Source organism: Lissotriton vulgaris, chromosome 2_1, assembly GCF_964263255.1.
Source record: "Lissotriton vulgaris chromosome 2_1, aLisVul1.2, whole genome shotgun sequence".
Taxonomy (NCBI): domain Eukaryota; kingdom Metazoa; phylum Chordata; class Amphibia; order Caudata; family Salamandridae; genus Lissotriton; species Lissotriton vulgaris.
In genome coordinates, this window is record NC_141687.1 from 1361482599 (window position 1) to 1361503700 (window position 21102).

Genomic DNA, 21102 nt, shown 5'->3' on the forward strand with positions numbered 1-21102 from the left:
GAGGAAGCTTACTAAAGACCTCATTTTGAGCGGCCCACTTATTCTGATTGGGTTCAGAATGTTAAGTTTAGCAGGTGCACTGCTCGTTAGTGGTATTAGAGCCACATTTTCACCTGCTGTGAGTAGGAAAATTGTTGCAAATGATGAATCGAAAAAACTCCAGACGTAGCCTTGATGTATAACATAAGTGAGAGGTTTATTTACGCTTAGATGGAAGATGGTAGTTACAAGATGGCAGTCATCAGTTAAGTAGTTAAGGTAGTACAGGCCCCACCAGGAGCAGCATCCTTGCTGCTCAGCCCACAGTCTCCAACTGTCTCTCTGTCCACAAAACCAGACACTCCAACATTCTACTCTTTCATCAGCATTCTAACATTCCACATACCCATCACATTCATACTGGCTCAGCAGCAGGGAAAGGAAATCAAGGTATGCCACATCTCCTTCCCTTGTGAACACAATAAATAAAGATGATTGAACATTGCACAATAAAAGCACAATAAAAGAGAAATATGCAATGTACAAAGGGAGATAACTAATTAAAAATCATACAGATAGAAGTACAGCATGGAGGTGAAGCTAACAAAGGTCAAGTGATAACTGGAAATATAAGAGAACAACGGATAGGAGTAAGAAAGAGAAATATGTAATAAACAAATGAAAAGTACAAATATAAAAGAACAAAGAATAAGAGGATTATCCACGTCCCAACAATATTGACTGAAAATAGAAATTGCACAGTGGTAACAATGTGCAGAACTGGGAGAATGAAGGACACTAGGGAAGTGTAAATCCCTAATCACTCACCCCCTTCTACACACCACAGATTCTAGAAGAAACCATTTGCAGTGGTAATATTGTACAGGGCTGGGAGAATGGGGGACATCAAAGAGATATAAAACCCAAACCACTCACCCCCTTCTACACACATTTTCGTGGTAATGCTGTGAAGGACTTGGAGAGTGGAGGACATCAACAAAAGTGTAAATTCCTCATCACTCAACCTCTTCTGTACACCACACATGCTCAACCATAGGATAATCAAAAGTAAGGGGTGAACGACACCTGAACAAATTCCTAAGTAAGGGGTGAACGACATCTGAACAAATTCCTAGGTGAGACAAAAATATAGAATACACAACCCATTGCACAAAATTCCAGAAAGGCACAAAAGTATAGGGTACATGGCCCATTGCACAATATTCCATAAAGGCACACATGTATAGGGTGCACAACCCATCACACAAAACTCCATAAAGTCACAAAAGTATAGGGTACATGGCCCATTGTACCAAATTCAATAAAGCTCAAAAGTATAGGGTACACAGCCCATCACACATACTTCCATTAAGGCACACATATATGGTGCACAACCCATCGTATAAAATTCCATAAAAGCACAAAAGTATAGGGTACCCGACCATTTGCATACAAAACAAGATGTGCATCATCAAGAAGAAAGAAGAAACAACTTTGTAAAACGCTCTTCCAAACATCACAGAGTGGCTAAGCACAAGATAACACGTAGTATAAGCATCAACACTCAGCCAGGGCAACAAGGCAGTGAGCACGCAGCCAATTAATAATGCTAAGTAACATACTTGGGAAGGCATGAGCATGAAATACACCACTGATGACAGCAGAAAATGTAACAAAGTACAAGCCATAAAGGCAGCAAGTGCGTAAAAAACTGCATGCCACACAGTAATAGTTAGAAGAAAAGCAGGCATTAAAAAAAGAAAATAAGCTGCTCCTAACTGCAAATGCATACATGTGTATAAGCCAAACTCAGCATCAATAGAGACAATATGTCAGGAATAATAAATAAAAAAAATGTTACAAGGTTCCTTGGTTCTAGTCCAGAGATTAACAAATGCTTCACTCCGACACCCACTTGTAATTGACAGCAACAGTGTCCAATTGTTGAAGAAGTAGAAAGGTTGCCCAAAGAATTGGAGCACCAATTCAGCAGGTCCTTAGATTGAGCTGCAGTGCTTAACTTACACATGTCGGGATTAACACCGACTGCCAAATGCTGTCAAATGCGAGGGTGCTGAGATCAAGGATGCCGCCAGGAGAGTACAGCACAAGAGGACAGGAATTCACATCGAAGAGCCACTGATCCTGATAGGGAAACTGACAAAAGCACAGAGCACGCTTGTTTTGTTAGACCTAAGCGCCGCCTTTGACACGGTCTCCCATGATATTCTCCTGCAGCGTCTTGAGGAGATAGGGGTGATCGGCACTGCACACCAGTGGTTTCGTTCGTTTCTCAGGGATCGTTCCTTCTGTGTGGCGTCCCCGCCCTATCAGTCCAAATGTCATCCTCTGTCTCTTGGGGTCCCGCAGGGTTCCTCGCTGAGTCCCACGTTGTTTAACATCTACGTGAGGCCGCTGGCTGAGGTTGTGAAGCTCTGTGGTATGACCATGGTGTCGTACGCAGATGACACCCAGCTAGCGGTCACGATCAGCGGGGACTCTGGGGTGGATGCCCCAAGATTCAGAGAAGGACTTAGGGCGGTGGCTGGTTGGATGACGTCCAACTGTCTCCAACTAAACGCCAAAAAAACGGAGGTGATGGTCTTTGGGAAGCGGACGGACCTATGGGGAGATGCTTGGTGGCCCCCTGAGTTGGGGCCGACCCCCACTCCGGTTGCGGAGATCAAAAATCTTGGTGTTTGGCTGGACCCTTCCCTCAACTTTGTTGGCCACCCCAAAAGGACGGCGGCGTGCTGCTTTGGCATCTTGCGCAATCTGCGACCTGCCCTTAAATATTTTGATGCCGCAACTCGTCAACTGGTGGTACAAGCAACGGTTTTGGCTCGACTGGACTATGCCAGCTCCCTTTTTATAGGGTTAAACCAGGCCGAGCTAACCCGACTTCAAAGAGTGCAGAACGCAGCGGCCAGAGCAATCGTAGGTCTCCCTAGGTTCTGCTCGGCCGGTCCAACTTTGCGTGCCTTGCATTGGTTACCCGTTAGGCAGCGGATCCACTTTAAAGTACTGTGCATTTCTTTCAAGATTCTGAAGGGCCTATCGCCTCCCTTACTGCACCAACTTTTGTGCCCTTATATCCCGGGCCGCACTTTGCGCTCGCTGGACCAAGAATTAGCGGTAGCCCCTCGGTTCAAACTCAGTAGGGCGGGGGGTCGCTCTTTTAGGGTGCGGGCAGCCGCACTTTGGAACGCTCTCCCCTTGAAACTCCGGACCCTTGGCGACTTGCTTTCTTTCCGCAAGGTTGCTAAAACTGATCTATTTTCTGAGCTATGTTAAAACCTCAACTCCCCCATTGTTAATAATATTTTCTGTTTTCCTGTTGTGTTGTGTTCGCCACCTTGTCGGTGCGCCGGGACGCTCCTTCACTGGAGCAGCCGTGCGCAATACAAATAGCACTAACATAACATAACATAACAGAGTACTGTGCTGGAAGTTGCTGGACACGATGGAGTGCACCAAACATAAAATGGCAGCACACACTGGTGACGACTCGCCAGATGGCTCCCGGCACCACTGGGCACAAAATACACCCAACAGCAACAAGCAGGTCTTCCAGACGTGGAAATGTCTTGTAAAGCAGCCGGAGAAAGGTAAGGGTGCGCGAGCTCAGTGCGTGCTCAAGACGTCTTTTGAATCTGTGGAAGCGGTTCAACTGCCAGGAGGGAGGCTCACACAGAGGCATTGCACAAATGCAAAAAATTGAAAAAGTACTCAAAGCAAACGTGTAAAACACCGGTATCCAGGCTACACAAATAAATAAAAGTACCAGATCAAGGGTGTGTTGACTCCTAATGACACTAGGGGGGTGGTGAGTTGAAGCGGCAAACATCCAAGCCCAACAACTCCTTGTGCGTAAATCTTGAATTAGGCTGTAAATGCCATGACAGTCACTGCAGGTCTCTGCTTGAATAAAGGTAAAAGAAATCTCCCAATTTCTGAAGGATGGCAGCAGGCTTCAGGTTGAAACGATTCCAGATTGACCTTAGGCCACACAATCACATTTCTGGAAGCTGTCGAATGTTGAAGCCCTTAGCATAGCACTTTTCTTTTTTATGATTAGAACGTCCATAAATGTAAGGAGTGTAAAATGCCAAGGGCAGGCTGTCCAGATGGTGGAGGACACTGTTGGGGCTAGAGACGGCGTTCTATTCCTTTATTTCCAAGTTCCTTTTGTTCTAGTAGTTTCAAATACAAGTAGTCTTGTTTTCAATTTCAAATATCTTCACCTCAGGTAAACTAGGAGCCAGTACCCGCAGGTTTTTTTTTCCAGATCGTCGCCAATGTTACAAATGATGAATCAAGGAACTCCAGACGTAGCCTTGAGGTATAACATAAGTATGAGGTTTATTTACGCTTAGATGGAAGATGGTAGTTACAAGATGGCAGTTCATCAGTTAAGTAGTTAAGGTAGTACAGGCCCCACCAGGAGCAGCATCCTTGCTGCTCAGCCCACAGTCTCCAACTTTCTCTCTCTGTCTCTCATCAGCATTTTAACATTCCACATACACATCACATTCATACTGGCTGAACAGCAGGGAAAGGAAATCAAGGTATATCAACAATTCTCTAAAAAGTAGGGAACTAAACATGAAGGCATGAACACAGAAAGTCTGATACCCACATATAATTCCCCAAAACTTGTAATTCCAGTAATTATCCCAAAACCAGAATCATCCGACGCCCAAGACTGTAATTATAGGACGGGAGAAAAATAGTAATTACTTATTGGTGACTCAGTCAATCAGTCTGGCTCGTAATAAGGGCCAGAGAAGATAGGGGCTTATTTATGAGAGCCCTGCATCACGTTTGAACTATGCAAAGTGGTACATGCTTACAACAGGGCTCTCATAAAGATGTATGAAGCCACACAAAGCCACCCTGTGTGACTTTGAGTGGACTCACAAATCATGAGTTGCCCCTCTCTGCATCCGGGAGGCTTTTCATGGGTGTAGCAGTGGGTTTTTCCACACAACACACATGGAATTTGACGCTGCCCTAGATTTACAACTTGATCTAAACCTGGGGTAGTGCCAAATCCGTTCACCTCCGGAGGTGAGGCAAAACAAGAGGAAATATGATTATTCCTCATCATTTTAACCTCTTTCCATGTGTGCTGCAGAAAGAAAGAGGGAAATGCCGCGTAGCATTGTTTTTGTGAAGTGCCCCTTCTTGCACAAAAACAATCCTGCCTGCACCAAGTCTGTCTTCTTTGGGGCTAGGCTCCTAAAATGGTGGCAGCGCAGGTAGAAAGGACAGGAATACACCATATTGCCTAAATACAGTGCATTCCTGTCTTCTCACTTTGGTGTAGAGCAGCACAGCTAGGTGTCTTGTTGCGCTACCCTTCGCCAACATGCCATAAATGGGACCCATTGTATTTTGTGTTTTCATGTACTTGTAGGTCTTACACTTCATACTTACAATATTTTACACAATTTTACAATACATGAGAAATATCCAGCGTCAGTATTTCATTATCAGGGTCCAGCAATTCTCTGACTTTGTGGCGTGTATTTGCTGATACTACTAAATAATCCATGTTTACGAACAACTACCACAGTACTGAGCTTTTCGTGAAAAATCTACACATACTACCACCTCAATCTGTCCCAATCTAAAACTGTCATTAAAGAAGTGGATTAAACTTAAATAATTTTGCAACAGGCAAAAGGAAGGCAATTCTCATATGATTATTAAAAAAAAGATGTGCAAACTGGGCATTGCACAATCAAAATATGCTGTCAAAATATGTTGTCAAGTAGCATATGGGAATGTTTTCCTAAATTTACTTTTATTTACTAAATGATTACTTCTACTTGAAGCGATGTTTGACACGTTCAGATTCTATTATTTCACTTTTGGAAAGGCTTCTTTAAACTCACCCTAGAATGCCATCATTAAATCCCTTTTTTACCCTAAGGAAGTGCACTGACATTGCTGTGCCAATAGCTTAAATGCTGGTATGAAACATTTGTCTACAGGGAACAAGCAGACATCTTACTTGTTAAATGCTTATAAGGTATCTTTTGATTTCAGTCTTAATTGAGATATGCAGACTATCAACATTTAGTCAAGACAGAATAATTCCTAAAGGAGAGAAACGAGTACACTCATGCTACAGCCAATGTAATTAATATAGTGCCTTGAAGAAGTAAAGACAGTGGGCCTGATTATGATGTCAGATTGAATGACTGTCCGACTGACGTGGCCATGGTGAGATTCCGACCGACTAATACGCAATGTCTTTACCTGCCCTATTATGATGTATAATACTAAATTCTCCAACTGTGTCAGTTGGAGACAACTCTGACAAAATTGCGTCGATTTGAAATGACTGCGACACACTGTGTTGTTTAGAAAGGCTGTTGTTTAGGGATTCCGATTCAGCAAATGCATCAGTTGTACTACTGATGATGCATCAGATGCTTTGGTGGGTCTAAGGCGGCTTGCAGGCTGCATGGCAAGTGTGAATGTGAGAAATACATTCTCATTATCACAACACCAATCATAATATGCGTTCACAACACTACACAGCTGATGTCAATTGAAAAATAGACACACCTACCAATCCACCTATGAACAAAAATCTTACCAGACCATGATCCTTTGCTATTCCAATGCTGTAGAGTTGGGCTGAGATCATTGCTATTTCCTGTCACACTACAGCCAGTCTTTCACTCACCCATACACTTCAATATCACCATTCACTGCATATATCACAATTTCTTTTATTTCTTGTATAACACTTCATTTTAACACACACTAATTCACTCACACACAAGGCCAAAAAGAAGCAGCCATGATGATGAGTTGACAGTGCTTGTGGATGAAATCATCAGAATTCAGCCACAGTTATTTGGGACACAAATCCAACAAACATCCATCTCCCAGATAAACCTGATGTGTGACAGGATAGTCAACAAGGTGAATGCAGTAGCCAGCACCCTGCGCACAATGGAGGATATCAAATAGGGGTGGTAAGATGTCAAGCGAAGTGTCAAGGCTTGGCCAACAGAAACCACCTGGCCTCAAAATAAGCTGGTAGTGGCTCTCCTGTACCACCAGTACACCTTACTTTTACAACAAAACAAGGGAACCCTGAAGGTATAGCATAGGGACCTTGGGCATTATCATATTCTACAGAACAGTGGTCCCTATATGTGAACGGTAAATACAAAACCAATAATCATACACTTGGTAAGTGATATGTCTTTTGTCCGTCCGGACAAGAATTTTATTTTCCATTAAATTCAATTTCAAGACGTTTGATGAACAATTGGATGTCAAGCGGGCACAGCTGTGACCCTCAACATACAAGACAAAACAGGGGACCAAAAAAGGACAAAGCAAAGAATATGTCTGTGTACTTGTTCTCAGTATAACAGACTTAAATTGTTATAAAACCGCACCATTGCATTTTACTCATTATTACAAAGGTGTTTTGCATATGGGGTTTGTTAAGGTAGACGACGTTTCGATGCCTTTTTACATTAGGGGCATCAACATCAGGACAAGTAATATCAACATTTTTGTCTTGAACAAGAGTTAAATTGTAAGCACTATGCCTCTTTGTTACACTTAGTGCATGGTATCTGTAACTGGATGGATACACGAGGTCCTGAGCTGCGCAATGCTTGGTTGAGCTTGCTGCTGGGCTGAGTACAACAGGAACCGATGGGCAATAACGTGAACTCGATCGTTCAAACAATTAGGTTGTAAGCACAATGGCTTAATTAGATGCAGCAGTACTGTCGCAGGTACAGCCATCCGGTATGCATACCTGTTACATTCTACTGATGATATCGGGGGGAACCAATACAAACAGCATCTGTTGTTGCTGGCCCATGGGTGCTGAGATTGCTGTTTTCGATGCCTGGGGATGCCCTGCTCAGCACCCCAAAATTTGGACTCGGTGGGCGACATATCGAGGAATTGACTTTCCCCATCTGCTGGATATGGATACTTAAATTGTGCCCCTCGATCCCTGCTACTTATTGCCCTCTACTTTCTCTTTATAGAATATTGCTGCCCTGTTTATTTGTGTACGTTGAGACTGGTATGCCGTGTATACTAAAGTGGAGAACGAGAACTGTCTGCATATTGTTTATATTGTTTCACCTGCATGTTTGGCGGGTATTGTTAAATGACCAAAATGTGGTTATTGGAGCAAATAACATCCTCTCCCCCTTACAGGTTTTTGTAGGGCTATTGCCCTTCCTACTACAAAATAACCTAACAAAATGTGTTGTTAAAAAATGTTTTAACAAAACAATGTCATTTACATATATCTACATGTAGGCTGCAAGTGTATACTCATTAAGTCATCATGGCAGTCACAAAAACATCTAAAACATGGCCCATAACTAGAGTAAGTAGTTAACAGATATTTAATGCTAACCACTTCATCAAGTAATCAGATATCCCAAAAGGAAAGGACTACACCAACCATCAGCCACTCGCACTCCCCCGAAGAATAGCCCCCTGTGTCAGCCATCTTTCAACTTAACTTTCTCTCACTGGCAGAGAGCCATTGGTCAAGGGAGGGAAGGAGTGTTTGAAATGACCACAATTACCATCAGGCCTTGTAGTCCTAACCATAGTTACCGGAGTCAGCCATTTTTCTACTTAACATCCACTCACTGGCAGGGACCAATAAAACCAGGTGGGCTGCGGTGCAGGAGGATTCTTTAGGCTGACCACAACCCCCATCAAGCCTTGTACTCTTAACCCATCACCTGTGTCAGCCATGTTTCTACTCAACTTCCACTCACTGGCAGGGACAAATAGGCCCATGTGGGCTGGGTGGGGAGGAGGACTCTTTGCACTGACCACAACTACCATCAGACATTGTACTCCTAACCCCAGTCACCTGTGTCAGCCATGTTTCTACTCAACTTCCAAAAACTGGTAGGGACCAATAGGTCAAGGTGTGCTGAGTTGGAGGAGGAATCTTTGCACTGACTACAACTACCATCAGGCATTGTACCCCTAACCACAGTCACCTGTGTCAGCCAATTTTCTACTCAACTTCCCCTCACTGGCAGCTAGCCATTGGTCGGGGGTTGTTTGAAATGACCACAACTACCATCAGGCCTTCTAACCCAAGCTCACAAAAACAGTTACCTGTAATGTACCTCAAAAAACATTTTTCTCACATCTTACTATGGAGTGTAAGGTTGAATTCACTGAGCTGTGTATACACAATGCCATACACTTACACTTTTGCATACTTAGGCTGATGTACCTCAGACTCTTGAGTAGAAAATAAGAAGCACATCACTGAGACCATGACTAATTTGCACTTAGAAAACCCAAAATTGTTTGGGATAAGGCTGTCACTTCAATGTGCCTGGTGATACATTAATAATACATAGCACACATGAATCACAACAACTAAATTTTACCAATTAATGTTCAATTATGTCCTGCCAAAAATTAAGATTTTGACCTCACTAATCCTAAAGTCACACCTACATAGTGCAAGGTTAAAGTCACTGTCAGTAGCCATGCCACAATAAAATGTGTAACAATGACCATACCAGCACAGAGAGGGATCAAGACCAGAGGAGTTGGCCTAAAGGCTAGGGCGCTCGAACCTGGGGAACCGGGTTTGGGTCTCGGCAATGAGGTGAACATCCTGTGATTCTGGGCAAATCCCTTAATCTCCCTGTCCCTAACAAAAATGAATGTGTCCTCATGTAATGCAACTGGTCCTATGTAAGGCGCTCTGATACCCATACCGGGTCAAGTTTGTGCTTTATAAAACTCCGCAAAAAAAAATCCATATTGTGACAAAGTTACAATGCTTACACCAAATAAATGCTAGCATGATGGTGATAGGTGACAATTCCTCCATCTCAATCTTTCTTTTGTTCCAGCCATTTGATCAATATATGTCTGGTGAGGTACAATGTATAATCACATAATTGTCATATCTGTACCAATGGGGCACTCTGGGAACACCTCCAGGATGAATGACGAAACCAGCCAGCCTCAGACCCCAAATTTGAATGAGCTCCCCGGCGAAGATGACTCTCCTGAACACTTGGACGAAAAGGAGGAATCCGGCTCATCATGTTTGGCTTGGCAGACAGCACCAGTATGCCCAGCAAGGTCCACTGTGACATCTCCCACCTCAGCTACCAACTCACAGCTGACCCCTAGCCCATCAGAAACACAATCTACCTCGGGCCACAACATCAACAGTGCAACACAGTCTCAGACTGCTGGCTATTTTTAACTGCATGGTAGGCAGAGAGTCAGCCAGCAATGCAGCCATTGGACTAAGGTGGAAAATGCGACCGACGTGGACCTGTCCCTTTGACCACCTTTGTAGTCTAGATATAAGTCTTGCGATTGCAATACAAATCAATTGCCTTCAGAAACTGCTTTTTTACAGACCTTCCCATCTCTCTGCTGCTGTTCTTATCCTCTGGGAGCTGCAATGACTTGCTGTACAGGTAGCAGGGCCCCTGCCTACACACCATGGAAAGCCTGGTAGATGCGCTCCTTCCCCTGTACAAGCAGCTGTATGGCATACAAGAGGAGCAGTTGAGTACAATTCTGACAGTAAAATTATTCAAAATGCTAGCTAACCATACACTTAGGGCAGACGGCACATCGTGAATACTTATTGTAATTGGGAAGGCAGGTCCAGGGTCAGGACGTGCTCCAATCGGATCCATTGATCCTTTCCAGTGAGCCGCGCAGTCGTAAGGACTGTGTCAGATGGTGAGCCATGTATTCTAATGCATCATAATCCTGTGGTCAGAGTGACCGCTTTTGATGCTACATTGGGTGGAACAACCAAACCTTGCAAGATCACAGAAGCACTTCCTTGCGACATTTCAATCAGCCCCAATGTATTTAACAAGATACAAAAGCAAGTTAACTGGCACAACCATGAATGAAACAGAACAATATATACCATTTCTGCTATTTAATTTCATAAAGATGCCAAACAACTAATTACAAAACTTCATAAGTAAGTCGTGTTTGTCACTGACATTAAAAAATTGTATTTGAGTTAGAGCCATAGGTGACAGGTGCAATAACCAATTATTCAAGAGCATTTTCAACGTTGTATTCCAGTTCCTAAAATACATGGATTTTCATTTGTTAACGGTATACAAGACATTTCCTTTTCTATAGCTAATTAATTTTTATTTAATTTCATTTATATTCTTTAGAATTCAATTGTGTCGTTTGTGTTCACTCTTCTATGCAACTGCTATCGCGTTTAAATCATAATTTATATGTTTTTGATATGTTTGTTTGCATTTTAATTTTTTTAATTTTAAGATGTTGCATTGACTGGGTGTGCATTTTTCGCACATTTACTGTGTGATTTTTTGTGCAACTAAAAGTGCCTCGATTTGCTGCGGATCCCCACTTTGCATATTCAAAATATGCTTTATTGGCGCACAGTCCTCCACACTACCACTTTATTTTAGTGAGACTAGAATGTTCAATACCACTCAGAATCTGCCACTACTACACAGGTAACAAGAGAGATGAAAGTTTATATGGATGCACTTCAAGTAAGCCTGACACCTTTCAAAATTGATTTTAGCCACAGAGGGTGACGTGGTTTCAAAATGTGTTCCTTCGAATTGGGGGACTTTGGGGAACATTTCATTTTGAACATCTCGTTAAACAGTTTCCTAACTTCACACTACGTTGTTTGCAGGTGAGGTTTTCCACATAAACAATCATTGGGTAACAAAATGTTCTCAAAGACCTTTTCGCTTGGCAATTCTACTGAAAGTGGTCATTTCTGAATAGGCTTTCTGTGGGCAGTTTTATTTTTCAAACACTTCACGAATTCTCAGCTTTCCAGTAAGATTAAGAAGTTTACAAAAATGACAAAAACGTGTAACCTGCTACACTCCTGATTATTTTTTGTCATGAATATGAACAGGTCCTGGTTCCAAGCAGTGATCTTTTGCAAGAAGGGCATGTATGTCTTTGACCCACCTTTTCCTATACACAGACGACGTATGTCTTTCTTTACTTGTCCAATAAAATGCAAAAATAAGTACAAAAATTATATTTTCTCCAAACAGGTGTTTACCAAATTATTGTGAGCATGGTGCTGAATGCTATCAGTCCTGGAGCACCTTTACATGTAACTGCACCGGAACGGGTTACACTGGAGCTACCTGCCATAGTTGTGAGTACACACTAAAAGCTCAATCTGTTACTGTGACACTGAATGGTGCATGTGTTCTAATAAGGAATGATAAGCATAACAAGAAATGACTAAGTAGTTTTCTTGCTTTTAGCCAAATTTTGATCCACATCATAAGAAAAAGGTGAATATTGGTTTCAGCCGCAGGAGATGATTTGTTTATATGATAATACCGTCAGAAGCTCAGGCCTTTACAGGTCAAAGGAAGTTCTTAAGTCAATCATGATTACCCCTTTAAGTTGTTACTTCCACTTGACCACCAGTGCAGAAATAATTGTTCTTCTTGCTACAGTTATGGTATTCAACAAGCTCGTTAAGAGCTCTTATTGAAGAGTGTTTTTCATGATGTTATTCATTTAAGCATATTTACCGTTTTTTTGCTACTCCCTGGTGGCACTTAGAAAATCCTTATTATGAACTTGATGCTTGAAATTGTAACTTTTGGACAGGGAAAACTCCTTTAAAAATGTTCATTAACATTACAAAATGTTCTACTTCAAGAAGGTAGCTATGTTGCCACTATTTGCAATGTGAGTGAATCGTTCAAGACATTTGCTCACCAAAGCTGTCGAGAGAGCAGAAGTGAATATAAGCACATTGCTATTTTTTTTGGTGAACAATGTTAAAATCGTGTCAAAAATGCTGTCAAAAAGAAATATCATCCAAAAAATATCCCAGTGACAAGAATATCGTGATGCAGAATATTGCAGGGAGGTGTATTGTTTTTAAGGTCTTCAAGATCATTTGTTAAAATAACATGTCTATAATATTGATTTTAACATATTTGTTATGTTTTATGATTTTTTGTTTATCAGTTTTTTGATATGTTAATTTTAGTTGTCATTGTTCTGAGTAGTTGATTCATTGTTTGGGTAATATTTTAAAAATAGTACTTTTATTAGTGGAAGGTTTTCTGGGTTAGTAGGTGGGTAGAGTGGGGCAATATTTGAATATATAGTTTCATTTTTTTCTCTTTTTTACAATTTACAATTTGTAAGCTTTTATTGCTTAGTGAGATTATTAATATGCCAATTATTTCTTTGTTACAGTATTTTTCATGTATATTAAAAAAAAATCCGTTGGTTAATTATAATACAATTACAGTTTAAAATAAATTATTTATTTGTTTAAAATATAAACTATTTTGAATAGATAATTGCTTTATTAATTATATAAATTATTTGTGGCGTAGCATTACTGCTCAAAATTGTGGACGCCATAGTGTGCCTGCCAATATATATTTACTGCAGCGACCATGGGTGGAGCTCACCACCTTCGTTTTCCAACATATACGGCCGGTGGAGCTCCCAGTTGGCGAGTTGTTTTTCCTGATAGGGGTACAGCTTCTGAGGAGCAGTCTGGGGTGCCGCTTGGGGCACACAGGCCTGAAGCCCCATGAGGAATGTCTCTGGCAGCTGCATTGACCGCCGCCCATCACACCTCACCTGGGACCGCTGAGTGCCTGGTTGATAATTTGGAATGGGCCACAAGGGCTTCCCTCTGCAGCGGAGAGGTCAAAGGGTTGCTTGTCTAGGTGGGCTGGTGTGCTTCCATCTGAAACTTTGTAATACAGATTGTGACCGCTATAATGGCTTTGAGGTGAGTTTACTTGCTCTGGTCACTCTTCCCTTCTGTCGCCAGTGAGCTGTTTTGCAACCTGATGCTGGCATTCCTCTTGTGAGCAAGCGCTCCAGGGAGAGATGACCTTAAACAGCGTAGATGCCAATGGCATCCACCAGACTTAGTCCAACTTGGCCTGACTCTGTGCTCAGAGCAGTAGCACCCACGTCCTGCTTGTAGCTGCAGCACAATGTAATTATATGAATCAGACATGCAGAATTGAATTACACCTTCTTCTGTTTCTCCTCTCTGTACTTGCTTCTTCGGATATATGTCTGTGGCCTTTTATGCTGATGTGCTTGAGGTTGCAGTACATGATTCACTGAGGGTTGAATTTGGAGGTCACTGTGTGTTCCTTACCCCTCCTTTACCCACATCAAATTCTGATTCCAAGGGAGGTGAGCTCGAGCCAGGGGCCTGCATGATGCTCCTCTGCATCAAGTGCACTGTGAAACCACAAGTGAGACCTCAAGACACCTTCTTCCAGTCATGCAAAGGCAACACACTTTGCCCCTACATCTTGTGAGCACAACATCAATGGATCTTCCCCAGTGTGACTCCTGTTCTTAGACTGCTTTGGCAGTCTAAAACTCCTGGCAGGTCCCTTCTGACCTTGTCAATTGACTGGTAGGGGCACACATCCTCATTATCCCTCCCCTTTGTTGGATACTAAAATTAAGTTGACAGCAACCACCCATTGTTGATGGGTTTTTGGGTCCCCAGCCGGCCCCATTGATTTTTGTGTCACTCAAGTTGAGCAGATCTTTTACGTTTAAGTATCAATCATGAGCTGTATTGTAGTGTGGAAGATGCCAAGGAAAGATCACGGGGAAACAATCCAAGTTTCGTAGGTTTTTTCCAGAATGCACTGAAGGCAGCAACTCAGTGGCATTCCTAGAGAGGTGGCTGAAGACACAACTTTCAGACTACCAACTTTCTTCAATGAGAAGGTCCACTGCACCCTTTCCTCTGTTCCATTCCCCAGTGCTCTACCTTTCACCATGTTTGCCTAATTCGTCAATGTAAGAAAGTCACCATTTTGGCACGCTCACCCCCACTTTTTGTGTGTTGACTGGTACTGATGATCGCTGACTCTGACTGTGCCCTGAGCCCTGCTAGTCAGGCTCAGTGTCAGTGATATCTTAAACAAACACACATGCATTGAGGTGTGCATATACTTGGCATTACCTACCCTATATTAGGGCAAGGGGATGAAAAACTACCTATAAGTCCCTATTATATAATATGGCCTGGCAGTTTAGAGGTCTACAGCCTTTTTTTGCACCTGCATGTGTGCACTGTTGAGAGCCTGAGGTCGTTTAAAAAGCAGCTATGCTTTTAAAAAGTAAATTCACTACAAACTCAACATTGATGGAAGGGGCACTATAAAGGCACTATAAAAGTGATAATCTACATTATGGATGCATATTGGGTACTCCAAGGTCTTTCCTAGGTGTTTCAGGGGAGAGGGGGTCAGGTAACTATAAGCAGGGTCCCTGCAAAATAAGTTTTATATACCCTGGTGATGGAAAACTGCACATTTAATTTTTCCTCAGTGTAGGAAATAACATACAAAGTCAACTTTGGTGCTGTGGGCACTATGAAGTATTAATCTATTTCAATTTTACATATTAAGCAACTCCCAGGTCTCCTCTAGGTGTCCTAATTATGAGCAGGGTCTTTACCAAATATTCGTATAAACCTCGGGAGAGGATTTGCACATTTCATTTTCCCCATTGGAGATACTTGCTCTCATAGGCTAACATGGCAATATTTTATTGCAGCATAACTATTGCTAGGAAAGTATGAAAATATTATTCAAAGACTTAACAGAATGGTACTGATAACTCCAACAGATTGCTCTTGTTGAATTTATCCTAACTTTTACAGAAAATGTCATAACCCTTTCTTATCTGCAAGTCAAACTCCTTCCTACCTACAGACTTCCCTGATTTATCAGTGCTAATAGGCTTAGCAAGCCTGTCTTGATTAGGTGATAAATATCCATCCAGGGGCGAGGCTATCTGCTGGAGAGAGCTCTGCAGCTACGCTGGAATCCAAGGGGAGAGGGGTTGTAAAGCATGAGGCTTCAAAGGAGGATAGAGCAGGCAGGGAATGCCAGGCCTACCAACCCCCAGTCCCCTGTGCCCCAGCCAGCTAGCATGTAATAAGAATACAAGGGAACCCCAATATTTGAATCTGTTGTGATTCCTAATATTGCGGAGAACAATGGATCTTTCAGGGCCAGTTAGGTCCCACAGCGTGAACGATTCATTTTATAGCAGTGTTAATCAATACGGCTGTACCAAAGGTCATTTCAGGTGCAGATGATGCTGGTTGTAAGCATGGGCAAATTTAGCGAATTCGCAGTTCGCGAATTTGCGGATTTGCGAATTCACGATGTGCAAAATTCGCGAATTTGTGGATTTTTTTGGGGCGTGTTCGCGGGGCGATTTGTGTGTTCGCGGGGCGCTTTGCGTGTTTGCGGGGCGCTTTGCCTGTTTGTGGGGGTTTTTTAGCGAGAACGCTCGTTGTTGTGCCCTTCTGCCCTCTGCCCCACTCGTTTTTGTGCCATTCTGCCCTCTGCCCCACGCGTTTTTGTGCCCTTCTGCCCTCTGCCCCACTCGTTTCTGTGCCATTCTGCCCTCTGCCCCACTCGTTTTTGTGCCCTTCTGCCCTCTGCCACACTCGTCTTTGTGCCCTTGTGCCCTCTGCCCCTCTCCTGTTTTATTTTAGAATGGCGCCGGCAAGCTGCCAGCGCCATTCTAAAATAGTTACTAAGTTAGCTTCATCAGGAAGCACTAATAGATAAAATAAAGCAGGTGCTCGAATTCAGTTAACATCGAGCACCTGCTTCTATTAGTGCTTCCTGTTGAAGCTAACTTAGTAACTATTTTAGAATGGCGCTGGCAGCTTGCCGGCGCCATTCTAAAATAGTTACAAGCTTGAAGCTTGAACATTTGCCCCCCGGATCCGTTCCGCTCGCGGATTCGCAGATTTTCGGCAAATTCGTGGGAGTTCGCAGATTGCGAATTTGCCGAAAATCCGCAAAATCCGCGAGCGGAACCGATTTTGCGCCCATGCTTAGCTGGTTGGAGCAAGACAAAGGAAGTTATTCAACTGTACTCAGGGACACAGATGGTTTTATTATACAGTGCAATATTTATTTTATAACCAATAAATAAAATTGCAGCATATTAACTCAGAATATAGTTCAAGTGCTCACAAACAATAAGGGACAGCAAGCGTGATGTTAAGGGTGAATGTGACTTTTAAAATGTATACATTGCATTGAAAACAAAAGATTTAGAGGCCGATTATGATCGCGGACGGACTTGCGTCCGTCCGCGATCATCGAGGAGGAGGGGACGTCGGCATGGGCTGCGGAGTCCCCTCCTGTGCGATTAGGATGTGACCGCCAGGGTGGCGGTCACATCCTCTATTTTTAACATTGCGGCGGGTGCGGCTTCAAGCTGCACCCGCGGCAATATTAAAAATGCACGCATTGCATTTGCATGCAGAAAGAGGCAGGCACTGCGCGGTGCCTGCCGCTTTCTGCATACAAATGCAGGGGGGTACCATAGGTACCCCCATGTGCACCCCCCCCTTCACCTAGGGGGCCCGCAACGGGCCCCCGCAGTGAAGTTACACATGCTTTTCCACGGCGGAAAAGCCGCCGCGGAAAAGCATGTTTGCAGGCACATACTAATCTGGCGGACGGTGTCTGAGAGACACCGTCCCCAGATTAGTGCTTTTCCTCCGCGGTTGTAAGCCAACCATGGAGGAAAAGCTGCGGACGGAAACCAGGACCCACCAGCCATCCTAATGTGGCGGTGGGTCTTTGGTGGGTCCGCTACGGATTTTCCGCATCCTCCGGGTCGGCGGTGGCTTCCGCCGGCCCGGAGGATGCGGAAAATCCGAAATCATGAGCCCCTTAGACTCTTGAGTGTAATTTAAACGTTAAAAGGAGTCTCCTGTTTTATAGGGGTCAATGACGTTTCGATCTCACTCATTTAAGACGATCATCAGGACAATTTAAAACAAGAAAGAGATGCTATATCCAATTATCGGCCGAGGACGAGTTGGTGGAGCAATATCCAAATATCGGGCGAGGGCGTGGAAAAAAGGGGGCCACCGCGTAGTCGGTGTATGCATGAGAAACTTCATGACAGGAAGACCGTGTTTGCTTTTTAAATTTCACGCACTGACTTAAAAGTTCCCACGGCTAGCTACCACTGGTATAGAGGCCATAATTAACACTTGATTCCTTGTTGTATCGGCGGGCAACGGCTTCCTCCGGGTCCTTACCATTCTGCTCCAGGCACCAGCTTCATTCTGGCTGCCTAATTCTTCTTGCTTATCCAGAAGAGCTCTAGAGACCTGACTTCCAGAGTTTGACCGGGTGCTCCCTGAAAATCAAGCTGTTAAATCCTCACAAAATCCGGACTAGTGGAGAGCAGTGAGGGCACTTGGCTGAAAAAGCTTCAGAAAAGTTTCTAAGTGCTAAGATAAAATTTGAACCAGGTCTCCCAAATGGGGTGTCCGAGCAGGGCTGTATTTCAGTCGGCCTCAAGCTTTGACTTTCTCCCAGTCAAGGGTGACCAGATGTCCAGAAATGGTGGTATTGGTTCCCAAGCACTAGAAAGTGTGAGTTCTTTAAAAAATTCATATATCCGATTCCCTAAATTGGATGTTGGTTGTTTGCTGTCATTTTAAAGATACAAATATTTCCTATTTTTCTGAATTGGTGTGGAATTTTCTATAGTGTGGTGTCTTACTTGTTTATTGTATTGGTGTTTTAAATGCTTTACATGCCAGGCTCCTAAGTTTAGCCTTATTGCAAGGGATGAGCAATGGACTAATTTATGGATACCCTATTTAGGACCCAGTACCATGTCAGTGGCCTTGTTTCTAGTGTTTGGGGTCTACCTATCTCTACCAATAAACCACCTTCCAACACTCAACTTCAGGGACAGGGATTCAATCCTGTGAGTAGAAAGAACATTAATAGGAATGCTGTTTGACTAGCAAAATACCTGGTGTTCCCTGGCTACACCATAATAGTCCAACAACAGAAGAGGAATTTTAATCAGGTAAAGCAGAGGATTCGAGCATTGGGACACAGTACATGCATATCTTTCCAGCAAAAGTGAAAGACCTGTTCAACAATAAGACATTTTTCTAGGTTGTGAGTCAGGCATGGTCATGGGTTGAGGAGTGTCTTTCACAGCCTTTTGCTTCATTGGAAGGGAAAGTGGCCTGGGTGCCTCCCGGATGGCCCCAGTGCCCAGGAATCAAAGACCATGCCATCAACTTAGTCAAGTCAAGTCAAAAAAACGTTATTTTGGCTGTGCAGCCATAAAAGCACATAACAATGTAGCAGACATTTTAAAGCACCTTCAAATAGATGATTTAGATAATAAAAACAAAGATAAAACTTTTTTTTAAAAATAATAAAATGCAGTTACATTTACAATGTACTGTGACACATCAACCGGATATATTTCAAAATTAATTGAAATGCATTATTTACTGATTTTTAAGGGCATAAAACATGATTCAATAAATACTAAATAAAAACAATCAAGATATTATTAAAAGTTGAATTTCTACTGTTTGTCCTTTTTTGGGAGAATGTGCAAAATTAGCATAGAAGTTAGTGAATGGAGAAGCAATATACAGTAAGGATTTTCCATCGGGTCAGTAGTCAGATAGAGCTTATTTGTTGACAGGCGCAATTTCCTTTATGATGCTCCTACGTATGCACCACATCATGAATAGAAACCTGGAAGTGGCAAACACAGATAGTGGGTCTGTTTCATACTTTAGTAATCTGAAGGCCTCAGAGTGGTGTCTAATTCCCACATTTCTGCAGAGCTGAACAATCCATTTTGACCTGGGTCTACTATACGCAGGGCAAAAAAGAAGGACGTGGGATTCTGTTTCTTCAGTCACAGGACACCCAGGACATCCTAGTTTGGTGGCTCCCTTCCATTTGTTGGTGAACGCTCTAAGCGGCAGCACGCTATGCCTACATTGTAAGTACAATTTCTTTGCAGTGAAAGGCTGTATACTATCCAGGGCCAGCTCCAGTTTGTACTGCTGCTTGACTTCCAAAAACCTGTGGGTCAAACTGCATGAGTTAGCGCACTGGGATAGTTATGTACATTTGTATTACTTGTAGGCAGAAAACAGGGATTTTTTGGAGATGGAGGGGCAGGTCTCTTCTGGCGTCATTCACATATTCACCCTGCACAATACCTGGCAAGTGTTCTTGATGTGGGACAGCCAGGGTATGTTAACTGCACCCATGATGGTCATAAAGTCCCTAAGTTCCTCCCTGTAATGAACCAACGCGGGTGTACACCAGATGCAACCCCAGATTAAAAGAGGGCGGGAGGCAATTAAATCGGCAACGGGGCCAATACCCAAGTCCATCCGTAGTGGTGTCAACAGAGTACTTTTCGGAAGAGCCAATAGATGCCTTAGAAAGGTATTCTCTGTTACATATAGGATATTAGTTGGGCAGTGTCCCCAGAGTTCTGCTCTGTACAGCGTCGCTCCCCTTGCCTGCACTTTATGAATTTCTGCTGGTGGACCTACCACTTTCTGTGTACATCTTTTATATACTTTCAGGATTTCCCCTATGGACTGAGCAAGCTTCAGGTTAGCTTTCTTTATCTGATTTCCCCAGTCCATCTTGTCATTGAGTGTCAGACCTAGATAGTCAAAAATGGACACCCTCTCTAGGCCCAAGCCTTCCATTTGGGGATGTGGGCAATTGGTGGTGTTTGCATGAAAGACCATATATTTTTTCTTTTGGAGATTTATCTCCAGGTCCCTCTTCCTGCAGAATGAACAAAACTCTTCCAGAACCCGCTGCATACCCATTGGTGACTTGGAGAGTAGCAGGTATCGTCCGCGAACATTAAAGCTGGTATTTTGCGGTTACCTAACCTCAGGGAATGTATATCTTTTACCGCTAGTAATGTTTCAATAAGGCCATTTAGGAACAGGAAGAACAGGGTGGGGGGTAAGACACATCCCTGTCTCACCCCTTTCTCTACCGGGAAGGGGTCCGTAAGTTCCCCTTTTTTGCCATGCCTTATTCTCGCATACGTGTCATGGTGCAGACGCTTGAGCAGGTTACATAAGTATGTCGGTGCTCCCATATCCTGGAGTATGCCCCACGGTTGATCCCGCTGCACCATGTTGAATGCGGATCTAAGGTCCACAAAGGTTAGGTAAAGGTTGCCACCCTCCAGACAGACCGTTTTCAAATAGATCAATTGCAA

The 21102-nt window shown here is 43.2% G+C and overlaps 1 protein-coding gene across 1 annotated transcript in view; it reads left to right on the forward strand.

Annotated features, from left to right (window-relative positions):
* The window catches only part of LOC147732599 (contactin-associated protein-like 5), an 864951-nt gene that overhangs the window by 269787 nt on the left and 574062 nt on the right, over positions 1-21102 (forward strand). The window contains exon 8 of the mRNA XM_086954286.1: positions 12063-12169. Coding sequence (XP_086810412.1) covers positions 12063-12169 — 107 coding nt within the window. The remainder of the gene's footprint in view (positions 1-12062; positions 12170-21102) is intronic.